General features: G+C 41.6%; 1 protein-coding gene across 2 annotated transcripts in view; it reads left to right on the forward strand.

Moving 5' to 3' along the window:
- Positions 1 to 24,354, forward strand: part of SPOCK3 (SPARC (osteonectin), cwcv and kazal like domains proteoglycan 3) — a 205,141-nt gene that overhangs the window by 85,366 nt on the left and 95,421 nt on the right. For both annotated transcript variants that reach the window (XM_063136342.1, XM_063136341.1), the window contains exon 3: positions 3,742 to 3,856. In XM_063136342.1, the coding sequence (XP_062992412.1) occupies positions 3,742 to 3,856 (115 nt within the window). The remainder of the gene's footprint in view (positions 1 to 3,741; positions 3,857 to 24,354) is intronic.

Consider the following 24,354-nt stretch of genomic DNA (forward strand, 5'->3'; position numbering starts at 1 on the left):
TAAATTTCACTTTAGTTTTAAAAGGTTACTAAAGGAAGTAATCTTCAAACCTTTATAACCGGGAAAGTTCTGAGAATACTTACTACAAACAAAATTTCTGATGTATAAATATCCTTGTTGGCATTCTTAAAATATGTATTTACCTGACGTTTTATTTTTCATTTTCTAATTTATCCATAGCATAATTTGTCCAAGTTCCATACATTCAACCAGGGCTGGCATTCTTTTTGGGTCCATGGGCACTTTGGCAATTTGATGTCATGGGCACCACTACAAAATTGTTGCCATGAAAGGCATGGCTAGTAACAAAGGACAAGTCACATGTCCAAATGATTGCATACAAAGCAGAAGTGGATTCTTCTGAGCCACAACACACTAACCAGTTCCTTTGAATCCACAGTTTTCACAAGTTGCTATAAAACAATTAATACACCTTTAATTGTTTGGTAAAGATGTAAACAATATTTTTGTCCAGGTTTAGTCCCATGGTGGGAGATTCATAACAGATAGTGCATACTTAATGGAATTCATTTCTACAAGATGATGATGATATATTTCTTACCCGCCTCTCCACTTGGATTGAGGCGGAAAACAACAGTGAATATAAAACACATAAAAACTGATTAAAAACATAGTATACATGATTGAAACATCCTAAAAACATTCTCAAATTTCACTGGATAGACCTGCCGGAATAGATCAGTCTTTATTGCTTTTTAAAATGCTAAAAGACTGTCAAGTTGACGAATCTCCTCTGGCAGGCCATTCTACAGTCTGGGAGCAGCAGAAGAGACTGTCCTCTGGGTAATACCTGTCAGCCTAGCTTTGGCTGACTGAAGTAGATTCTTCTCAGAGGAGCTGAGTGTATGGGGCGGATTGTACAGGAGAAGGCGATCCCACAGGTAGTCTGGACCCAAACCATGTAGGGCTTTAAAAGTAATAACCAACACTTCATACTTCACCCGGAAACTAATTGGCAGCCAGTGAAGAGATTTTAAAACTGGTGTGATTTTAAAACTGGCCCCTAGGTTGGCCACTGTGTGAGTAGAATGCTGGACTAGATGGACCATTGTCAACCTATTGTGACTTTAAAAAAACCCAGAACAAGCAATGTGTTGATAGGGTGGCTTGTTGCCCACACACAAGTCATTCTGTGGGAATTGGTCTGGGTTCACATGACACGATAACCCACCATGGCTTGGCCTGTTACCCATAATGGTTTGTCACGTTGTGCAAACCCATTCGTTGTTTCTTGTGCATTCTTGGTAAAAGTCAAAATCTGCCCAAATTATTCCCTGACTAAATTAGTAAATGCATCTATAAAATGTGGAGTGAAAGCTTTTGGTTCAAAACAGATCTTTGTAATTTGGGAATAGATGAGTTGGATCGATTATCTGAAAACTTGGAACTTTGATAGTTGCCACAGTTACTCACATTTTGCCTGTACCACACTCATTTACAAATTTGCTTCTTTCATTGCACAAATTGCGTACTTCAAGCACTATCTCCCCTCCTCAAATTCAAAACAATAAATTCCCTATCTGCATTTTCCCCTTCACCATCCAAGATCATTGCCTGAATATTAGGGATTTAATACAACTAACCATTCTGTTCCCTTGCATCATCTGAAAATATTCTTCAGGAAAATAACCAAATAGATCCTGAAGGGGTGTGGGTAGCAGCAGTACTTTCTGAAAATGCTGTAGCTGTCATGCTTCTGCTGTGGTGTGAAGTTGGTGGATAAAATAACCTAGGCTACAAGTATTACACCAATTAGCAGATAAAGCAGGTCTGCAGTCACTCATGTTTAGTAGGTCCTAAGTCATAACATAAGAATGTTAGAAGAGCACTGCTTTATCACACTAAAGGCCTATCTAATCTAGCATCCAGAGTAGCTAATTATATGCCTCTGGGAAGCCCACAAGCAGAATATGAGACAATAGCCTTCTCTGTATACTGCCTTGGAACCTGAAGGGTTGCAAATAGCTATTATGACTAGTAGCCATAATGTAGGCCAATGGAAAGTAAATTGAATTGTATTGTTAATTTTGCTCATCTTTGGACACTGGTGTTTGCAAGCAGTTTAGATGGCTTCTTTTGTCAACTTGATTTTTAGGTAAAGCAGTAAAGTGAAGAATAAGAATTACAGTAACAATCTCCTAGGCAGAACATTTATTGAAAAACTGCAGTTGAGTTAAAGAAACATTTTAATTTCTGAAAAATAATAATGTTGTTGTGCCAATTCAGAGCAAGTATTTTCATAGCCCACTTAGCTTAATTATTTTGTTTTAAATAGCTCATGGGGTGACCCTTATTCACCAGGAATGCCATCTGATTCCATCTGCCACCTACAACACTTCTGTTCGCAAAAGTTGTGTTTTAAATATTTGTCCCACCAGTGATAGAGTATTAGATATTTTCCCTAAATGTCATAGAGTTTTTATGTCGCACATGTTTTTAGGAATTTTTGATTGGCAAGAAAATTTGTGTGATAGCATGATCCTATGCATGTCTACTCCCAGCAAAGCGTGTATTGAATTGTATCCTGAATCAGACATTTTAATTGATTATTTTATGTATAAGTTGTGCAAATTTAGTTAAGTTGGAAATGCAAAAGCCAAGTTTGTATAACATATACTGTGGCAATTCTTTATACATTGCTTTTAACATGATTAAAACAGTATGGTGTTATTGAGCAGTATCCAAGGCCTGATCTACACCAAGCAGGATATTGCACTGTGAAAGTGGTATGAAAGAGGTATTTAAAAGGCAGGAGTCACACCAAGCAGGATATAGTGGTATGAAAGCGGTATATGGTATGTGTCGTGGGCTCCAACACTTGTCAGTGCACTTCAACACCACTAAAAAGCAGTAGTGTAGATCCTGCCTCCACTTTCATAACACTTTCATACTGCAATATCCTGCTTGGTGTAGATTTGGCCCAGTGCTCCTACTGTATTCCTGCCCAATTTGTTGCACAAGTGGGACCCACCACTAGTAGTTCAAAAAGCAATCCCGCAAGCAGAAATGCCTGTTACCAGATTGAGAGATGTCTGCAGAGCTTCCTTTTGAAAGCTCTGCTGACTCCTGCTCCATCCAAAAATCACATTTAGTTTCTGGTCGCTTTTTAAACCATTAGCTCCATGTTGCACTAGTGATGGGTCCTGCTGGCAGATAGGCAGATTTGGATACCGCCCAGTGAGTTCCTGCCTGATGAATTCCTTTAGGATAATTCACAGATCTAATTAACCTTCTGATTTTCACATGGTAAAAAGTTTGCTTATTGAAGTGTAGTGCACACATCTAATCAAATTCTGTCCTAGCTAGACAATATGTGATGTATATTTCAGATAACTGATCTATCATATGATAGTTTCATTTATTACATGAAATCACGTTTATATGAATCTGGATGCAGAGAAGTATATTATCAGCAGAGCCTCAAAATAATGCTGGGAAGAACCAGGCTGGAAATGTTAATAACAAGAAATTTAATTAGGGTGTAAATGAGCCCACAGTTGACCATTAAATAAATCAGTAGGGCATAACTGTGCTTGTGTGTTAGATACTCCCTTTATCAGTTTGCAGATTTTTATTGAGAAGAAGTATTGGTTAGATCTGGCATGAAAAGCATTTAAGAGTCCCCCAGTGAGAAATTCATGACTCTTCTGTAAAGATTTAGATGACTTATAATTGCTGTGAAGGTTTTTTTAAAAAAACATTCTCTACAATTGTTTTTAGCTTTAGACCCAGCTAAAGATCCATGCTTAAAGATGAAATGTAGTCGTCATAAAGTATGCGTTGCTCAAGATCAACAAACTGCTGTTTGCATTAGCCACCGGAGACTGACGCACAGGTAAATATCTCCATGTTATTGATTAGTTAACAGTAACCAGGACTTTGAATATTGAATTTTGTTAACTGTTGCATTTTCACCACATCCCATAGCAGAGGCTAAAAAAAAAAAAATGCAAAGGAGTATTGTGAGCATTCTGCATTTTTTTTAAAAAAAAAATCCTTCATGTAGGGGAGTAGGGGATTTAAAAAACTTTTCCTACACTGGACCCATTGCCAAAAGGAATGTCAATGGGATTTGATCCTTTGCAAGGTCCTGCTGATTTTCAGTGAGGCTTCAGCTGAAGATGCTCCTGGTTGCAGCTACTTTGGATTGCTACTGTCATTTCCATATTTATTCCAACCGCATGCTCACACCAGTTCCAACATAATTCAAATAAATAAATAATGAATCTGCTTTGATCTATTGGCTGCATCATTGAGATAATTTCTAAAACCTTTTAGTTGTATAATGAGATTAATGGAGAATCAGCAGAGTTTCTGTCCCAAATGCACTGCTGAAAGCAGGATATGCCCCCCCCCCAGTCACTTTCAGCTTACACATACATATTGTAGAGAGTCCAGAATTTTAATGTGGCAGTCTGTGTTCCGGTTACAGTGAAAAGTGTTAATATAGAAAAGTGTCAGATTGTTCATGGTAAAGAAATATGTAGTACCATTTCATAAAATTAGGATATGTTGATTGTATTATCAATGACAGAGCAGTAATTCTCTCCTCCTAGTAGTAGCAGGGTAAAATATCACTATGGGTGTAAATTTGGCATTGGAAAGAGAGAGAGAGAGAGAGAGAGAGAGAGAGAGATCTTTATTCTTCCCTTCATCTACTCCATATTCAGAAGACAGCCCATATACCCTAATGTTGTATGAACAAGCAACAGGCTGGCAAGGGATTCTGTACTGTCATTTGAATTCCATGATTGCTGGGACAGCAATTCTACCACCACAGTTCGTAATTGCCTTCTACCTAGAACCAAGACAGGCAGTGGAAAACCTGACCTAGCCGTTACCTTTCCCCATGCTGCTCAGAGTGCAAGAGATCTGGGCTGTCTCACAGCAAAGCCAGGTTGTGGTGAGCTCTCAGAGACAGTGATCTACTATTTCCTCCACTCCCTCTCTAATTATTACTGCTTTTAATTATGTGGTTTTATCATTTGTTTTAATTTTGCTTTTATTATGTACATCACCCTGAGTGTTTTGATTATCAGGCAACTCATAAATTGAAGAAATGAAAGGGTGGTGTGATGATAATCTGATCAGGTCCCCGCTGCTAGGAAGAAAGAGCGTTCTGTAAGGGCATGGCTAAATGAAGGGGTGGAGGGGGATGATCTCACAGTGTGATGATTCCGAGATTGTCCCCCTCGTCCACATGTGGTGCGTGATGTCCCAGGAGGAAGAAGATGTCACTCCCGCCATTTTTTAAAAAAAGAAACAGGAGCTGTAGCGCTCCAGTGCAAAGGTAGGTTTTTTTAAAAAATAATAAAAGCCCTGACCCCACTCCTCCCCACCCCCGATGGGCACGGAGTGCTTGCAGCCGTGACTGTACCGGGATGGCTGCCCACATGTCCGCAGTCTTGGAATCATCCAGGGACTGCAGGAAAAAGGGAGAAAAATGTGTAGGGCGATATCCTTGGGAAAGGGAGGGGTCATCCCTGCCTGCTCCTGGGATCCCCTGTGTGTCATGTGGACGCACAGGAATGATCCCGGGACAATCTCCAGGATATCGCCCTGTCTAGCCATGCCCTAAGTAACCTTGAACATGATATAGGGGGAGATATCCCAACATATGCCTCCTGCAATCAGATGAGAAGGCAGACCAGTTTTCTTCTGCTGTTGGCACCATGTACGTATTACCCTACGTGGAGGCCATCCAGACTGCATTCTGGCCTCATAGTGGGCAGGACAGGCAACAGCAGCAGAAGGGGAGGTTTAGAGTTAACCTGCCACTGTTACTCTTTTCCTTGGAATTACTATGAAATATGGATTCTTGCACGTCCCAAAGTAAAGTACTCTCCAATGTGTGTTACAGTGGTTTCATGGGAACTACCTTACTGCAACCATTTAATTTGGGGTGGTGAGGAGGTAGTAAATTGGTAAGAATTGTGAATGCTCCTATATTTATAGAACCATAACAAAGTACTTGTACTCATGTCATAATTCAAACATACAATGTATAAGATTTTTGTTTAGAATTCACTGAGACTAGAATTCATTTTAATGGAAAGGTGCTTCCCTCTGCACAGCATGGTGTACTTCCTGATTTAAAGGATATGAAGTATAAAAGCAACATGTTAATTGTGAAACTGCAAGTTGCATAGATTTTCCAGGGTTTCCAAAACTCTGCATAGCTGGAGGCATCGGGATCAAATGCCATTTTCCTGTTGGGTCTTCTTGCAAAACAGGTTTATTTTTGATGCCGCAGAGGCTTCTATCAAGTTATGTTAATGCTTGTTCCTAATATTTAAACATTTAAATATATTCCTGTATTCTGTTGCTTTTCATTTGATAGATTTCGCACCAGTAATGCAGCCGTTCTATAAAAAAATTGGAAAAATGGGGTGGGGGAGAAACACTTTTCAATTTAAGGGAACACATTTTCTTGCCAAATCCTGAGGTTTATGCAATCATTGATGGCTGGTACACACAATTCTCAAAATAGATAGTTTTAATTGAGTGCACCTGCACTGCTTAGGAAAGCATACCAGTGGGTTTAGATTTTTGTTTTTGTTTTTATCTTTTTCTTACTTCACAAAAATACTAGCTGTTTTTTATAAATTACAGGTTTATTAAGACTTAAACACAATTGGTTATCAAGCATCTTTCTTCGTAATAGAGGGGGGAAATAAATGCCTGGGCCATTATGGTTCATTCTCCATGCAGCCTTAAATCCCCTTGCCTACATAGTTGAAAGTCGATGGAAGAATATGTTTTCCATACGTGGAAGGTAAAAATGTAGGATTACCTTGTAGGTCAGTCTACCTGTACTGTATAAGGTGATAACGTGGATATGTTGTAATGATGATGAACCAGAGGAATTTAGATAATCTTTTATGTAAAATATTACATATAAATTAAAATCCATCCTTATTTTATGCAAATCATTCAAAACACTGGTCTCCTTTATGTTGAGTCATGACCATCCTTCCCCCCCACAATGATACAAGCAACTTTTGTACTAGGGCATGAATACATCAATTAAATTGGATAGTGATTTATGACAATTAACCATTGTAGACAATTTCACCTTAAGGGATTCAAGAATGTCAATTAATATCATGTCTCCTTTGACATACTTTCAAAAGGATACTATATGTATAATTTAATGATTAAAAAACTACTGATTTAAGTCCAGAGTTATGTCGGTTCAAACTCCAAATACCCATGAAATGGGAAGCTAAGTAATGCCCTGTAATCAGTGATGATGTTGTATGGTGTCACAAATTGGCTTTTGGGAGTTTGGGCCAAGATGAGAAAGTCTTAACTCTGGTCTTAAACCAGTTGGTTTGGGGTTTTTTTTTTATCATTACATTTCCCTGGGTTTGGGGGATTTTTTTTGAAAAGGAAATTAAATCTTCTTTCTTGCAAGTCAACCAATATGGTATGTGAGATTTAAATTAAAAAAAAAATGAAACATGAAAGTTGAGGACACACAAGCAGAATTGCCCCCCACCCCCCCATGGCACTTCTGAAATACAAACCAGTGGACAGTGGGTTGAGGAAGTAAAGGTGTTGCAGTTATTTCCTGTTCTGCAATAACAAGGACTAGATGTTACTCATCTCTTAACTCACTCGCTTCCACACCAACTGATATGTGGGCTTCTTCCTCATTTACCCAGCAATATCCTCTTCCCCAGTACCTTGCACCAAATGCTAGAAAGCCTTTCCACTTTCTGTCCTGCATCCTCTGCAACAATTCATTCCAATCTTCACTAGCTTTTGGGCACAGTCCAGCTGGTAAACATTTCTGGCAATGCCACATGTAACATTCTTCTCTCCATTGTCTCCAAACCTTCCCTATCTGATATGTCCCAAATCAGCACCTTTCAAATATATCTCCTTGTGCACTTGTCTAGGAGTGAGTCCCATTGAACTCAACAGGACGTCCGAGGAAACATGCCTAGGATTGCAGTGTTAGTTTCAGTTCTTTCCCATTTTTCTACAACAACCCCCCCACCCCAATACCTTGTTGTTTCAGGTTTTATCCATTTATTTCAGGTTTTCATCACAGCTCCTAAATGAAAGCAGGGAAGGGATGTTATTGTGCTATGCTGCTCAGAAATGCTTGGGGCACCTCCAAGCATCGTCTTTCAACCTAGCCACTCTGCCAGCAAGCAAATTGTTGTTGGGCCATGCTGGTGGGAGGCATTTCACTCTCCTGGGAAAGACTTGAGAGTATTGTAACGTAACATGGATCGGAGGCACCTCTGGCCAGTGTTGTGCTTTCATTGTCTTGCATTCTTGTGCGTTCTCTCTGCCTCCTTCTTATTCTCTCTCTCTCCTCTCTTGCTCCCCCTGCTTCCTTTTTCTGCCTTAGTCAGTCTGTCTGTCTGTCTGTCTGTCTTTCTTTCTTTCTTTGGCAGGATCTACACTACTGCTTTAAAACAGTTTATAACAGTAGTGACAACAGTTGAGGCCCAGGACACACTCCATATACAGTTTTCAAACCATTGTCTTGCGTTCTTGTGCGTTCTCTCTGCACTATCCTTAACTATAGTCATCATAATGGCAGCTATAATTAGACCAATTTAGGATTGGCTGAAGCATTTCATTCCTCATGAATCCTTTGCATTCCATTTGTGTGGCATGCTTTGAAGTGTGTTAGTCTATGTCAGTTCACATGGCTGACAATTTGTGACTGGTGCAGGCTGTGAGGTCAACACGGCTTTCGTGGTGAGTCAAGGTGTTCTGGCATTTTGCTACATTACTCTGGGCATTCCTGATGGCACAATTTTTGCACCAGATTGAGAATGTGGGCAGCTGCTTTTTGCATGGCCCATGTGTTAACAGTGTTTGGCAGGGGTGTACTTAAATGCACACAGAGTGTCAGCTGGCTTTTAATTTGCTAGTCAGATATGGAAGTTGAACTGAAAGATAAAGATGGCAGTGAAGTAGAACACTTCCACATATATTTTATACTGATATTCTTCATGGAGGATGCAGTTCTGTTCCTGGGAATGTTATGCCCATATGGTGATTTCAAATGTTTTTCTGAACTGAAATATTTCTTTTGGAATTATATATGATCTTAAATAATTTTGTATGTTGCATTATGCTGAACATATGATACTTATAAGCTGCAAGAAACCTTGTACAATTATTATTATTATTATTATTATTACTATTATTTATATCCCGCCTTTCTCTAGCACTGACACTCAAGGCGGTTTACAAGATTAAAACATCTACAATTAAAACATATGCATATAAATTTAGAAAAGTTAAAATAGAATTAAATCCATTTTAAAATTAAAACATTTTTTTTTAAAAAAGCACTAACAGATTAAAATAAAATAAAATCCAATAGATTAACACGGATCCAGAGCATTTCCAAAAGCCTGCCAGAACAAAAACGTTTTTGCATGCATCTGAATGTGTAACACAAAGGGAGCCAGCCTAGCCAACCTGGAAAGGGAGTTTCAGAGACTTCGAACAACCACCGAGAAGACCCTCTCCCGTGGCACCCATCAGGTGTACCTGGAATGTTGGTGAGACTGAAAGAAAGGCCTCCCCAGAAGATCTCAGAGCACAGGCAGGCTTATATGGGAGAAGAAGGTTTTTCAGATAACCTGGAACCAAGCCGTATAGGGCTTTATAGGAGATAACCAGCACTTTGAATTGTGCCCAGAAACAGTCCTGAAGCCAGTTTTAACAGGGGGGTTGTATGCTTCCTGTAACCAGCCCCAGTCAACAATCTGGCTGCAGCTCTTTGAATCACCTGAAGTTTTCGAACACTCTTCAAAGGCAGCCCCACACAGAGCATGTTACGGTAATCCAAACGGGGTGTAACTAAGGCATGTGTCACCATGGCCAGGTCTGACATCTCAAGGAACAGGCACAGCTGGTGCACTAGCTTTAACCATGCAAATGCACTCCTGGCCACCACTGAAACCTGGGCATCCAGGCTCAGGGCTGAATCAAGGAGTACACACCAAGCTGTGGTTTGTGACCTGTGTCTTCAGGGGGAGTGTAACCCCATCCATCATAAGCTGAATCCCTATTGCCTGATCTGCCTTTCAACTGACCAGTAGCATCTCTGTCTTGTCTGGATTAAGCTTCAATTTGTTTGCTGTCATCCAGTCCTTTACTGCTGACAGACACCGGTTTAGCACTGAAACAGCTTCCTTGGAATTGGGTGGAAAGGAGTAGTAGAGTTGGGTGTCATCAGCGTACTGGTGACCGCACCTCAAAACTCTGGACAACCTCTCCCAATGCTTTGATGTATATGTTAAATAGCATGGGGGACAAAACAGAACCCTGAGGGGCTTCACAGGCCAAGCCAATGGCCAAGGAGTCAAATAGAAGTCCCCCAGCCTCACCTTCTGGGTCTGCCCCTCCAGGAAGGAATGGTGCCTCTGTAAAACAGTGCCTCCAAGTCCCATCCCAGCAAGATGACACAGAAGGATGCTGTGGTCGATGGTATTAAACACCGCTGAGAACTGTCAGAACCATCAGGGACACACTCCCCCTGTCCAGTTCCTGGCTTAGGTCATCCACCAAGGCGATAAAGACTGTTTCTGTCCCATAACCAGGTCTGAAGTCAGATTGAAATGGATCTAGATAATCTGTCTCATCCAGGAATCCCTGGAGTTGGGAGGCCACCACACACTCCAATACAATAATAGCTTCTTACAAAACCTTCCTGTATTAGTCAATGGTTAGTACAGTTTTCATGCTGACTGGAAAGGATTGGAATTGCAGTCCAAGTCATCTGGAGTGCACAAAGTTGGGAAAAGCTACCTTATGGTGTCTGCATCACAATAACTAATGTGAAGGTGATTAATGTTATTATTTGCACATCATTAGTTGAGGCTGAGATGGTTGAGGTACAGCATCTTGCCCATATCTACCTGCTGAGCTGGAAGCCTGCTTTCCCAGACCAAGGCACAGCCCTTAGTCCACTGAATCATATTGCTGCTCCCAGTATCCCCTCTTCCTCTCGTGTGCACACACTGGTGGCACAGAATAGTGGGAGCATGGAGAATAGGGCAGCATGAGAGAGGCACAGAGAGGTTGGAGCACAACACAAGAAGGTGCAACTAGGCACGGGTCACGTATGCACCCAGGTAGGGCAGGGGACTCAATGGGACTAGCTGAGGCTTCTCCTCCAGTGACTCTGCTCTTGAGTGTGCTGATCTGTCTTACATCAAGAAAGCAAGCCTTGGACCAAATTCACTGGGTTGCCTCCTTTCAGAAGAGATTTAACACAGAAGCAGCTGAGATACCTGTAGTGACTTACTTGTGGTTTGTGACCGAACAGTTAGACTTCTGGGGTTACTTTTTAAGCATTTGCATTTAATAGCATTGGCTGAAGTATTTAGGAAAAGTGTGGCTGGAGAACTGAACACTGAGATACTTTGTTTCACAGAACAGAGTTAAAATTATGATAAGTTGTGAGGACCAGGGTACATGAGAGAGCACCTTCTCCCTTTCCAACCTGCCTGGTCACTGAGGTCATTAGAGGGCATGCTCCTGGTGGTTTCACGTGGCCCGACTGGAGTCCACCTGGAGAAGGACCTTTAGTGTAGTGGATCCTACTCTTTGGAACTCCCTGCCACTGGAGGTCAGGCAGGCGCCAACACTGTGCTGCTTCCAGCGTCTCCTGGAAACAGCTCTTTTCCAGGAAAAATTCCTCAACTGACCACCTCTGTTTTTATTAGTATTCTGTTCTAAATTGAACAATTTTCATATGCTATTTTAATCTTTTTACTGTTTTATTACTGTGTTCACTGCTCCAGAATCTCTTTTATATAGAGAGCAGTATATAAATATTGTAGATAAATAAATAAGGGAATATGTGGTGTGCATTCATTATTTTTTAAGGTGAAATATGCACAAATACATATTTGTGAATGTGTTGATATGCAGAATCAGGCAAATCAAGTTTTAATTTACTGCTCCTGTAGTTTTCATTTCAGTTAGAGAATTTGGTGATGCATTGCTTTCACACATTAAGGAAATATTTAATTCCATTTAACAAAACAAGGCTGAGCAAAGCTGAGCAACCAGCTTTGGTTAATATTTTCATGTCATTTATTTCAGTTGATGGGTACATTCAGACCATCTCATTGTATGGTAGGCTTCTTCCCATTGACAGGTACTACTTCAAAGAACAGGCTATCACATTGTAATTGCAGTCATCATGTGAATAGCACCATTATCTGTATCTACCTATAATCTTACATCAACTGAAACTGAATTGCTTCTTGTTGCAAAGATAATTTTTTTGGCTTCTAATATCAGTATTTTTTTCTCAGTTTACCTGTTATTTACAAATGCCTTTAAAATTATACCCACCAATAGATATAGCAGATTCTAAAAATGGGGCATGCCACATAACCCCTCCCAGTCTGTCCTAGCTTCCTTTTTGGTGTTAATAACAACCTCCTGTTTACGTAAGTATAGTAGTTGTAATAAATCAATCTGTGGAATGGAGGAGTGTAGTTCCAGCTATATTTCTCTTTAGTTGTGGAGAATGATCACAGCAGGAATTTTGTATCTTATTTCCATTGTGCTTCTTGTATCCCTTCTTCGTGGGGACAGAGGAGTTTTAAGTGAAAGACAAAAAGGGATGATGTCTGGACATCCCTTAATTTTAGAACCTGCAAGAGCAAAGTGTAGCAGGAAAATCAGGAGGAACAGTTTAAATATTATCAGAATGGCTCTTTTGGTGTGTTCATGCACTTATGCAATAGGCTTCAGCTCCGGATGAATAGACATAAGACCTCATAAGAAACGAATTCAAGATAGAATGGAGTAAAATCCATTAATTTATTTTATGCTGTTCTCCCCAATCTCCTCCCTAAGCTATTCCTGATTTGTGCACTACAGTAACATGGGGGAAAACATTTCCTTTTCAGCTCTCAGAGGTGATCAGCTTTGTGCCCTGAAGCGTGATATTTGGTTACCCTTGTCTGTGATGGATGATGTGACAAAAGCCTAGAATAAATTCGGAAATACTATTCAGCTGAAATAGTGGCTCCATTATACACAACACAGAGAGCAATATCACTTATTCTGGCTGTTCTTTGGAACTAGATAGTGGAGGCTGAAGTCCTTCAGAGGATGATATTGATTCACATGATTATGTAAGTAATATTTAGTTTGGGGTGGATGTTTCAGAGACTTTACTAGTGTTTTGGAAAATATTTGTGTATAGTCAGTGTTACCAAAGAAAACCATCCTTAAGTAATTGTTTTATGTCATTTGTACCATTAGAAATCATACCAGGAAGACAGTACATATATTAAAATAAGTGATCATGAAGATACGTGAAAAATTTCGGTATCAGATGTTTGATAAGAGACTTGATTTTCAGTGGAAACTTAAGAGTAAGAGAGGGACAGGAACAGCGGAAGTTGACTTCTATTACCCAGGCTTATTAGTTGGGATATAATGAGTAGTCCTTCGTTAATAAAATCTAAACCAATGCACACACTTTTATGCAAAGAAAAACGAACAGAAGCCCATTCACCGCCCAGCCGGAACGGCTTGGGTGGCAGGCGGCTTTTGCGGGTGGGGAGGAGGCAGAAAGAAACGCTGCTCATGCATGTGCTGCCTCGTGAGGTGGGGCGGAGCCAAGGCTTTAAAGGCTCACCCCCACGGGCTTTTGGCCTCTTTCATTTTTGGCCCCACCAGTCATCTTCTTTGGAGAAGGGGCTGAGTAGGAATTTTCCCTGCCATTTAGGAATGTGCAGTTTTTCGCCTACTCTATACTGGACCTGATAATTAGATTTGGAGGTTAACTAGGTGGATTATAATGGCAGGGTTGTGCAGGAATTTGGGGTAGTCAGGATAGGGACGGTGAGCACTTGGGCACCTTTATGGTGATTGGCAAGCCAGAGGCCTGCTCCTCGGGGACTATGCAGCTCACATGCCAGGATATGGTTTGTCTTTGGGGAGCTTCCTGTCTCATCTACTTGCCTTTGCAGCTCGAGTGGAGATGATGCAGGTTGGTCTCTCCAAACACACAAGTGTGGTTGGAAAAGGGGGCCAGATTACCTGATCCTCTGTTTCAGCAGAGTGGCTTGCCCTGGGGTCAGGCTATTGCCTGAATATTTAAGATTAATTCCTGCATGGTCACGTACAGATCCATGGAGGGGAGAATCTCCATGCATAAATAAAGAGGCCCTATTAATCCCATACTCTGTTGTCCGTGTGTTTATTTCTGTGACTTCCTTCTCAGTTCGCAAAACAAAACTTGGTTATATTGGCTTACCTATGACAGTAAAACCATGTGTCACAAATGTTAATTGCTTGACAGAGTAGGAATCACATGTAGAATTCTATGCCTCCTACCTCAATGCTTGTAAGCCCTTTAGCAGGTTAGCCAAAGTAGGAATATCTTGATCCTTAGTCTAAGCTGCCTTGTACAATGCAGAATATAATAGTATAACTGTTGTTGTGGGTGGAATGTTTTTGAATACTTTGTTGGCTCTGTTCGTGTTTGAAATCGTGCCAATACATGAGGAAATGAAGGAACAATTGGGTACTAATGAGAGAATAAGCCTAAGGGTGATAGCCCCTCCCCTTCTTTTTATTCAGGGATCCTGTCTGCTATTCTGCCACCAGTCATTGAACTTAGTTGACTTAAGTATGTGGATCTGGGCCCTGGTTAACCCTCCCCCATTACTTCATGCATGAGCATTCTTCCTAAAAAAATTGTGCTCCACCTAAACACGTTCTAGTTAGTATGGCCATTTTGATCTAAAGTTGGTTCATATTCACAGAACAAAATTCTGCTTACTACTAAAGTAAAAAAATATTTGAATAAAATTTATAGAATGGATAATACTATGATCCCCTGCTTTAAACTAAAGGAAAAAAGAAACAAGGATGTGTTCCCCTTTCTCCTCATTTGCAGTTATGTGATAACAGTTTTCATTTTTAATTATGGTCCTCTCTCCCCCTCTTTTTAAAGTCATGTTTCAGACAGATTGCACAGAAGTTTGAAACGAGGCTATTTAGAATGTCATCATTTTGCATTATAACACTGCTGTCTGAAGAAGCCCAGCTGGTGCAGTTGAGTCCCTTTTTGGAAATTTTTAGTCTGATTCATTATTGTGATGTGTACTTGTGTACAGAAACATTTAATCATTCTTATGCTCCAAGCTCTATTGAATCTAGTGAATGCTTTCTGTTTCCCTGCATAATTTGTGTTGCCAGTCTGCCAGCTTGGAAAAGTTTCAAGCTTGTTGTATTATCTATGTTTGTTTGCACAGGAAGTGATGTTGCACGTAGGCTGAATTTACAGTAATTCTTTTGTAATGGGCTAATGAGCAGGACTACTTTGTTCACAATGGTAACATTATATAGCTTTGATTAGTCCAATTACTGTAGAACTGTGCAATTGTGATGATTCTTACACTACCCCATGAAGAACCCCCTTCTCCCCCACTAACCTCCCCCTCCCATAGGGACAGGCTCCACAGTACTTTTAATTTTGCTTGACAAAAGAGCAGTTGGGGGAAGTGAGAGGCCAAAAGATCTGTGAATGTGTTGGAAACTTTATATGGTCCATTTTATTTAATGCAACCGAATCACAATTAATGGAGTGTGATTGCTAGTTATTAAGCTTTGGGGAACAAAATACAATCTTTGCATAAGTATAACGTGCCATGTATATTTCTAGTGTAGAAAGCATTGGCAGTGGCTGATTTTCACTGATACCAATAGAAAATGGGCAATGCTGTTTGGGAGGATTGAGAGATGGTTATCTCAGAATTTGCTAGAAACTGTGTTTAAGTACAGATGCATAACATTTTAAGGAAGCATTTTAAGAAAGAAGCTATTCCAAATATTATATGGCTTCTGATCCCAGCCATCTTCTGCCAGGAACTAAGGTACATCAGATGTGAAGTCCATTTGTCTACTTCTAGGTAGGGTGACCATATGAAAAGAAGGACAGGGCTCCTGTATTGTTAACAGTTGTATAGAAAAGGGAATTTCAGCAGGTGTCATTTGTATGCACGCAGCACCTGGTGAAATTTCCTCTTCATCATAACAATTAAAACTGCAGGAGCCCTGCTCTTTTTGTATCTGATCACTCTTGTATAGTTCCTGCAGCTTTAACTGTTGTGATGAAGAGGGAATTTCACCAGGTGCTACATGCATACAAATGACACCTTCTGAAATTCCCTTTTCTATACAACTATTAAAGATTCAGAAGCCCTGTCCTCCTTTTCATATGGTTACCTTACCTTTAGGAAAGTGGGTATCTAGCAACTTTCACAAAATACAGGTAAAAAATAGAGTAGGAGCTTGTTAAGTATTTCAACATCTATCTATCCATCTATCTATCTATCTATCTATCTATCTATCTATCTATCTATCTATCCCATGTCTATCTATCCCACACAGAGAAGCAAACTGCATAAAACAAGCAGAACAATATCTAAACATAATAACATACTACAGTAATAAAATCAGCTGTCAGAAAAGACAATTGCCATAAGGAAAATCTAGCAGTAAAAGTAAACCAGAAAAACTATAATTGGTTCAGCCTCCCTCAAAGACCTCTTTAAAGAACCAATACCTATTGCTGAAAAATGTAGAGTGACCAGGCCTCCATATGTGTAGTCCTAGTGACGATGTCCCCACTGTGGATTCTGGGGGCAACAAATCAAACAGAGATCAGGACTGCTAGTGGAACAGGGGACTGAGAAGCAGGGACTCTTACATCAATATGCAGAAAGTTAGAGTGGTCAGGGCCAGGTCCCCCAGAAACACCAAACAGATCTTAGGGAAGAAACCTGGCCATAGGAAGTGTTCTACAAGGGTGCTCTCTAAGCCCTCTTAAAGTTCCTTAATCTGATAATATTTTCCAGGCCTTGCCCCCTTGCTGAAGAATGTAGAGCCTTAAAAGCGCCACCTTCTGCCTTGGAGTCTGGCCCTGTTTCACCTTTCCATCATAGTTTGCCAGGTGTGCAAGGATGCTCATTCCTTAGTGGGAATCTGGCTCAGATATTGATGGCTCCTGTGTGCTGCACCCAGATTCAAGATTGGGCCCCAGATCTAATGCTTCTGTGGGTGGTGCATCTGAGTCAGCTGGTCTTTCTCCCTTTAAGTGAGTGTCCAAGTCACCACTGATAGTTTGGATCATGGCATCATAGGGAAAGAGTCGTGCCCTGCAAGAGATAGGTAGTTTCGAGTTTGTGCCAGTTCCAGCCTCTTCCAATTCCACCTTCACACTGTTTCTCCTCCTTTGAGGCACATGTGGTGAGACTCTTCGCTCCGCTGCGACTGCGGGTTGCAGTTCTCTACCGCCCCCCTGGCTCATCCTCTAAATTTCTCTCTGATCTGGACTCATGGCTGTCCTTTCTCCTCTCTGACAACTCTCCTACTCTGATCTTGGGTGACTTCAATATCCATGTGGATGACCCTCACGATGCTGCAGCTCTACGATTTCGCTCCCTATCTTCCTCTTACGATCTCAAGCTCTGCTCTGAAGCACCCACACATTCCCTTGGACACTGTCTGGATCTTGTCCTCACTCGGAACTGCTCTGTCCTGGACTTTTCTATTGTTGACTTTCCTCTGTCAGATCATCATCTAGTCTCTTTCAATATTACTCACAATCCCCCTCCTTCACGTCCTGCTTCACGCCCTTGTCGTGACCTGCATTCTATCAACTATGAGGCTTTCTCTCAGTCTCTAGCCTCCTCTCTTCCTTCTGTCTTCACAGCCGTCTCCTTGGACTCAGCCGTCTCCTCCTTTAACTCCACATTGTCTTCAACTCTTGATAATCTTGCTCCATCTACAACTCGGATAATTCGCCCCTCTCAACCCCAACCGTGGCTCACCTCTTTCCTCCGCTACCTTCGCTCTTGCTCCCGGGCAGCCGAACGCCTGTGGCGTAAGACCAGGGACTTGGCGGACTTTGTCCACTACAAATTTGTTCTCTCCTCTTTCTCTTCTGCCATTTCACTGGCCAAACAGCAGCACTACTCAACGCTGATCCAGTCAAATGCTAGACACCCTCAGCGGCTCTTCAAGTCCTTCAATTCTCTCCTGAAACCTAATCCACCCTCTCTCCCCGCCTCTCTGTCTGCCAATGACTTTGCCTCTTTCTTCAATGCTAAAATCCAAACTATTCGCTCCGATCTGGCCAGCTCTGCTCCGCTCCCAGCTCCTGTGCCTCACCTGTCAGTTCCTCCTGCAACTCTCTCGGCGTTCCCCTCAGTCTCAGCTGATGAACTGTCTAAAATACTGCGCTCGTCGAAGCCTTCCACTTGTTCCCGTGATCCAATTCCCTCTCGCGTCTTTATTAATCTTATCCCCGCTATCCTCCCGTCCTTGCTTCACATCATTAATTCTTCTCTGTCCTCTGGCTCATTTCCCTCTGCTTTTAAACATGCTACTGTCTCTCCCATTCTCAAAAAACCCACTCTTGATCGACTTTCTCTGTCTAACTACCGACCTGTCTCTCTGTTGCCCCTTGTCTCAAAGATTCTGGAACGTGTGGTCTACTCTCGCTGTCTTGATTTTCTCTCTAGTAACTCTGCTCTGGATCCCTTTCAATCTGGATTCCGTCCTTTGCATTCCACTGAAACAGCCCTTACCAAGATCACCAATGATCTTCTCACTGCCAAGTCTAAGGGCCATTATTCCGTCCTTATTCTCCTTGATCTAACTGCAGCCTTTGACACGGTTGATCACGATCTTCTCTTAGATTCCCTCCATGACCTTGGACTCTGTGGCTCTGTCTATAACTGGTTCGCCTCCTATCTAGAGGGTCGCTCTTTCAGCGTGTCGGCTAACGGCAGCTCGTCCTCCTCCTTTCCCCTTTCAGTAGGGGTTCCGCAAGGCTCGGTGCTTGGCCCGCTGCTGTTTTCTCTATACATGCTGCCCTTGGGTAAACTTATTCAATCTCATGGCCTCCAATATCACCTGTATGCCGATGACACACAACTATACCTCTCATCTCCGGAACTTTCTCCTGATGTCCACGATCGTATCTCAGCATGTCTTTCAGATATCTCAGCCTGGCTGCTTCATCGCCGTTTGAAACTCAATATGGCAAAAACTGAACTGCTTGTTTTTCCTCCTAAACCTTCTCCTCACCTCTCATTCTCTCTTACTGTCAACGATGTCACGCTTACTCCGGTCAAGGAAACTCGTAGCCTTGGCTTTATATTTGATTCCTCGCTCTCCTTTATTCCTCATATCGAGGCAGTAGCTAAATCTTGTCGTTTCTTCCTGTATAATATTGCCAGGATTCGACCATTTTTGTCTGTCTCTTCTGCCAAGACTCTCGTTCACGCACTGGTTATCTCTCGGTTGGACTACTGCAACCTCCTCCTCTCTGGCCTCCCCTCATCTCACATCAGTCCGCTGATCTCTGTCCACCACTCTGCCGCTAAGATCATCTTCCTGGCCCGCCGCTCTGACCATGTCACTCCGCTTCTGAAATCTCTTCATTGGCTCCCAATTCATTCCAGAATCCAATATAAACTTCTCCTGTTGACCTTCAAAGCTTTTCACGGTCTAGCTCCTGCCTATCTCTCCTCTCTCATCTCACACTATTGCCCCGCTCGTGCTCTTCGCTCCTCTGATGCCATGCTTCTTGCCTGCCCAAGGGTCTCTACTTCCCTTGCTCGGCTTCGTCCATTTTCCTCTGCTGCCCCTCATGCCTGGAATGCTCTTCCAGAACACCTGAGAACTACCAACTCAATCACAGCTTTTAAAACACAGCTAAAAACTTTTCTTTTCCCTATAGCTTTTAAACTTTGAGTTTGTTCTGACTCTATACTGTTAGCTTCACCCTTCCCGGTGCCTGTTTACACTTCCCTGTGCCTGTTTGCATTCTCTTTCCCTTCTTATTGTTTACTACAACTTTATTAGATTGTAAGCCTATGCGGCAGGGTCTTGCTATTTACTGTGTTATCTGTACAGCACCATGTACATCGATGGTGCTATATAAATAAATAATAATAATAATAATAGTTTCAGTTAGAAAATTTACACCAACTCATGGAAAAGGTAGAGACCTTGGAAATAGACAGATGTTCCACTCCCACACTGAATCTGAAGAAGTGTGGGAGTGTGGTCAATAAGCACAATTGGCTGAGCAGATCTTCAGGTATTGTCTGAAGTGGTTCACTGAGCAGTTACAATGGTAGTGGGAAAGAAGGTTTTTTGTTGTTATTGTGGTTATAATTTCAGCGTAGTCCCTAAAACAGGATATGGCCCATGTTCAGTCAGACTCGGCACATTTTCTTCCAATGTCACTGAGCGGTCTTATCCTTTCAACTCCCTCAGCTTCTTGGTAAGTCCTATTATGGCCTTCTGTTAGATTGTACTTGGAAGTGAATCAGATGTCTGCTTCATCTCTGAATTTCAGCAGGAAATTTCCGTTGAGTCATCAGAAAGCCATTTCAACTCATTTTGGGGGTAAATAATTCTAACTGGTTCCCACCCATGAAGAACTTGGTAGCTGTTGTAGGACACCCATATACTAAGTGGTAAGGGGAACTGATTTTGTGAAAGTAGATATTTCCTGCACTTATGAGCCACCTGTCAGGACCCACCACTTTTTAAACCTCAGTCCCAATTAGACCTCCTCAAAAGAGGAAGAGAAGCAGGTTCCTGTAGTGGCCACTAGGACAATAGTGATCCTGGAGACTCAATGCCCCCTCAGGCAAAGCCAGTGATAGCCTCCCAAAAGAACACCCCAGCCGAGGGGTGTCCAATACTAGGAACTCTTTGCCCTTTCTCAGCCTTCATTGCCTTTAGGATCTCAGAAATAGCAGTGACAACAGGTGATATAGTGCTGACTAGCAGCCTGACGCCTCCCATCCATCAAGAAGAAGAGATGTGGCATACACACACTCTGGATCCTGGCCTTGATCAGAAGCAAGCTCATCAGCCCTTTAAGACTCATTAGCTCCAGGACTTAGCTCCACACTAAGGGCCAAACTAATGTTCTTTTTATCACACATAGCTGAGCTATGCGTGATTGGTTTATTTACTCCAGAGTAAGCATATGCAGATCTAATTTAGATTGGGATCACAGCACTCTAGGAATGGGGGGGGATTAAGCTCCCCCTGCCTTTTTTGCCCCAAAATTCTAAACCCTCTCCTGTGGTGGTTGTGAGATTAAAAAAAAAGAATGCCTCCACTGTATTCAGTGGAGGCGTTCCCCCCTCCCCTGTGAGGTGATTGTAGAGTTTTGAGAATGTTTAGCTTGTCGTTAGCTTTAATAGCTCTAGTTCCAAGTATTGCTCCAGTTCCATTGTTGTGGGACAGCTTCCTTGCCTGGCTGGAACAAGATACCATACCACCCCATCCTGAGACCAACATGACTCTTAGCTGGCATGTATTTACATCTTGCAATTCTCAGATGTAACCAGTTTTTATTTATGAAATCAGGAGAGGTTCAGGGTTCAAGACTGTGCTAACCTATTTTCCTTTAGGGATTATAGCTGAAAACAAATAAAGAAGCCAAGGTCTTATATAGGGAAAAAATTGTAACCCTCTTGTTTTATTGAGTTTCTTTCTAATGAGCTACAGCCAAGAACACATTGTTTAAGTGTGCTTTTATGGGGAGGAGAGCTTTGGCTATTGAGCGCTATAGAAATGATGATGATGATGATGATGATGATGTGGATGTGTAGACATCCCAAATGATGTTGTCTCCCATGGATAAAGGGGAGTTATTCACAAAACATTTATTTTAATATTCTTTGCCACTCTGCAGCCTAAATGGCACCCAACCCTGGGTAGAACATACTAAAAAGCAATATAAAACATAGCATTTATTCCTGGGAAGAATAATAAATACCTGATTACTTCCTTAGATTTATAAGAGGTATTTTTCTGTGTGTGACAGACAGAACAATGAATGTGGACTTGGCCTTTGAATGTACTCTTGGTCTTTGACCTGAAAGATGAGCAGATTCCATTTCACTGTTTCCTGGATCTCAGAAATATGATGGCAAGAAAACTAATTTAAGCAATGAGAAATGCAGAGATGCTATGGTTTAGGTTTTGGAAAAGTCAGGTCTTTTCTTTACTATGTAAAACAATTATGTGTGCAATATAGTGAATGGTATGATCATTTTTATGATTTCGGAAGTGCTGATGTTATACAGACAATACAACTTGCATTTTATGAGCATAAATATATTTCTGCTACCACTAGATATCATCACCCTGGGTATGTGGTACATTCTTGCTGCCACTGCAAATCCCCTTTCCCCCCCAGAGTGTTGTTTTAGTGTTAAAATGGGGGACGTCTTGCATATCTCTGAATTCTATCATCTTGAATTGTTATCTCCTGGAGCATTGGCCTGGTTTGCACTTAATGCTAAGCCATGGTGTGGTTTGTCAAAAACTGGCTTGTTATTGTGTCTGAACTAGAGCCGTGCTGAATCCTGACCCTTAATTTCAGGAACTTTTTTCTCTCCCTGCAAAAGAGGCATTGTTTTTTCTGCGTCTTTTGCAGGGATGAGGAGAATTTCTGTGAATTTTCTTTTTGGGGAGGGGGGACAGCATTTCCACAAATCTTTTAAATGTGTAGCCAGCTGTTAGGGGGTCTTCTTTTTCTTTCTTTTTTAAAACCAAAAATCCATCCCTGGCACTTAGAGAAACCCAGCAGTTCTTAATGAATTCCTATTGGAGACCATATGACCTCACCCTCTTCAGTAGGCATTCAGGAAGAACTCCTAGGGTCCTGCAAGTGCTGGGGGTGTTTTTTTTTAAATAATTTAAAAAATATAGAAAGAAGACCCTTCGAAACTTCCTACACTTAATAAGGCATGTAGAAACTCCATCCCCCTCTCCAAGGAGAAAATTCTCTGGAATTTTCACCTCTGCCAGCCTCTTTCACCAGAATTTTCATTTCCTCCCACCCTCCATGAAATGCTGATAATGGAATAATCAAAATTTTCGGCATAGCACTAGTCTGAACACATCTTCACAAACAAAGCATGGTTTGTTAACTAGCTACAAACTGCAAATAGAAGCCATGGTTTGTTGCCTACAATGGCCCATGTAGTCGTTTTGTTGGTGAGCAATAAGGTGGACTTCATAGCATTCCTATATGCCGTTGGTAGCCACCTAGATACCTGTGTAGTTTGGCCTAGCCAGCAGTTTTAAAGTTAATTAAGAAGCCCTCTCTCACAGGCTGGTAATTTACTTCCATTATTGCTAGGGAATAAGCAGCCATTGGTGGGCTGGGAGTGGAATCCTACACACTACCACTACACCATGATCACTTTATCAGAAGGACACGGCCTCCCTCTTTCTTAACAGTGTAGTAATAATAGAGACACTGTGAAATACTCAAGAGAGCCCAATTCTACCCAAGTAGGTAAGGGCAGCCTGGGGGAAATGCTGATGTGTGCAAAAATCTTTGCACTCTGCAGTATAAGGCAGAGAGGGAGATCATTTCAACTTACTAGGACATTTATTCAGGACAAATAAAAGGAAGTATTTCTTCACACACAATTAAATTATGGAATTCAATACCACAAGATGTAGTGGTGGACACCGTTTTAGATGGGTTTAAAAGGGGGTTGGATAAATTCCTGGAGGAGAAGGCCATCAATAGCTACTAGCCCTGATGGTTATGTGTTACCTCCAGTATCTGAGACAGTAAGCCTGTGTGCACCAGTTGCTGGGGAACATGGGTGGGTGGGTGCTGTTGTACCACATCCTGCTTGTTCATCCCTGGCCGATGGCTGGTTGGCCACTGTGTGAACAGAGTGCTGGACTAGATGGACTCTTGGTCTGATCCAGCATCTGGGCACTTCTTATGTTCTTATCTGCATGGGTAGGATGGTTCATCCTCTCTCTTGTTCTGAAATGTGGAAATAAATAAAAGAATTGTACAAGCATTAATTATTTATTGACTCTATGCCAGATTTCTAGGCAGGCTAGTGGTGAGCAATGCTTCTAATTGCAAAAACAAATAACAAAGCAACCCCAGAGCATTAATTCTTGGACCTGCAATAACCAGGATGAAGTGCAACTCTAACTTCAATGAGCTAGTGAAGGAAAGCTGGCAGAGGAAATTGTAGGAAATATGTGTTTCAGCTTTTAAAGCTGTGATTTATTTATTTTTTCAAGCGTGTGTTGGAACACACGAGTTCAGTGCTGATGCAGGATTCTTCTAGAGATTCACAGAGATCAGAGTGTCATTGGCAGCTTGCACATTGTCAGCAGAGGCCAACATAATACAACTGGGACTGTGTCATACACAGGTTTGCATTATATACTCTGCCTCTGGGAGACATGATAGAATGATAAAATTATGCATGACGTAGAGAAAGTGGATAAGATATG

This window comes from Elgaria multicarinata, chromosome 10 (genome assembly GCF_023053635.1).
Source record: "Elgaria multicarinata webbii isolate HBS135686 ecotype San Diego chromosome 10, rElgMul1.1.pri, whole genome shotgun sequence".
NCBI lineage: Eukaryota > Metazoa > Chordata > Lepidosauria > Squamata > Anguidae > Elgaria > Elgaria multicarinata.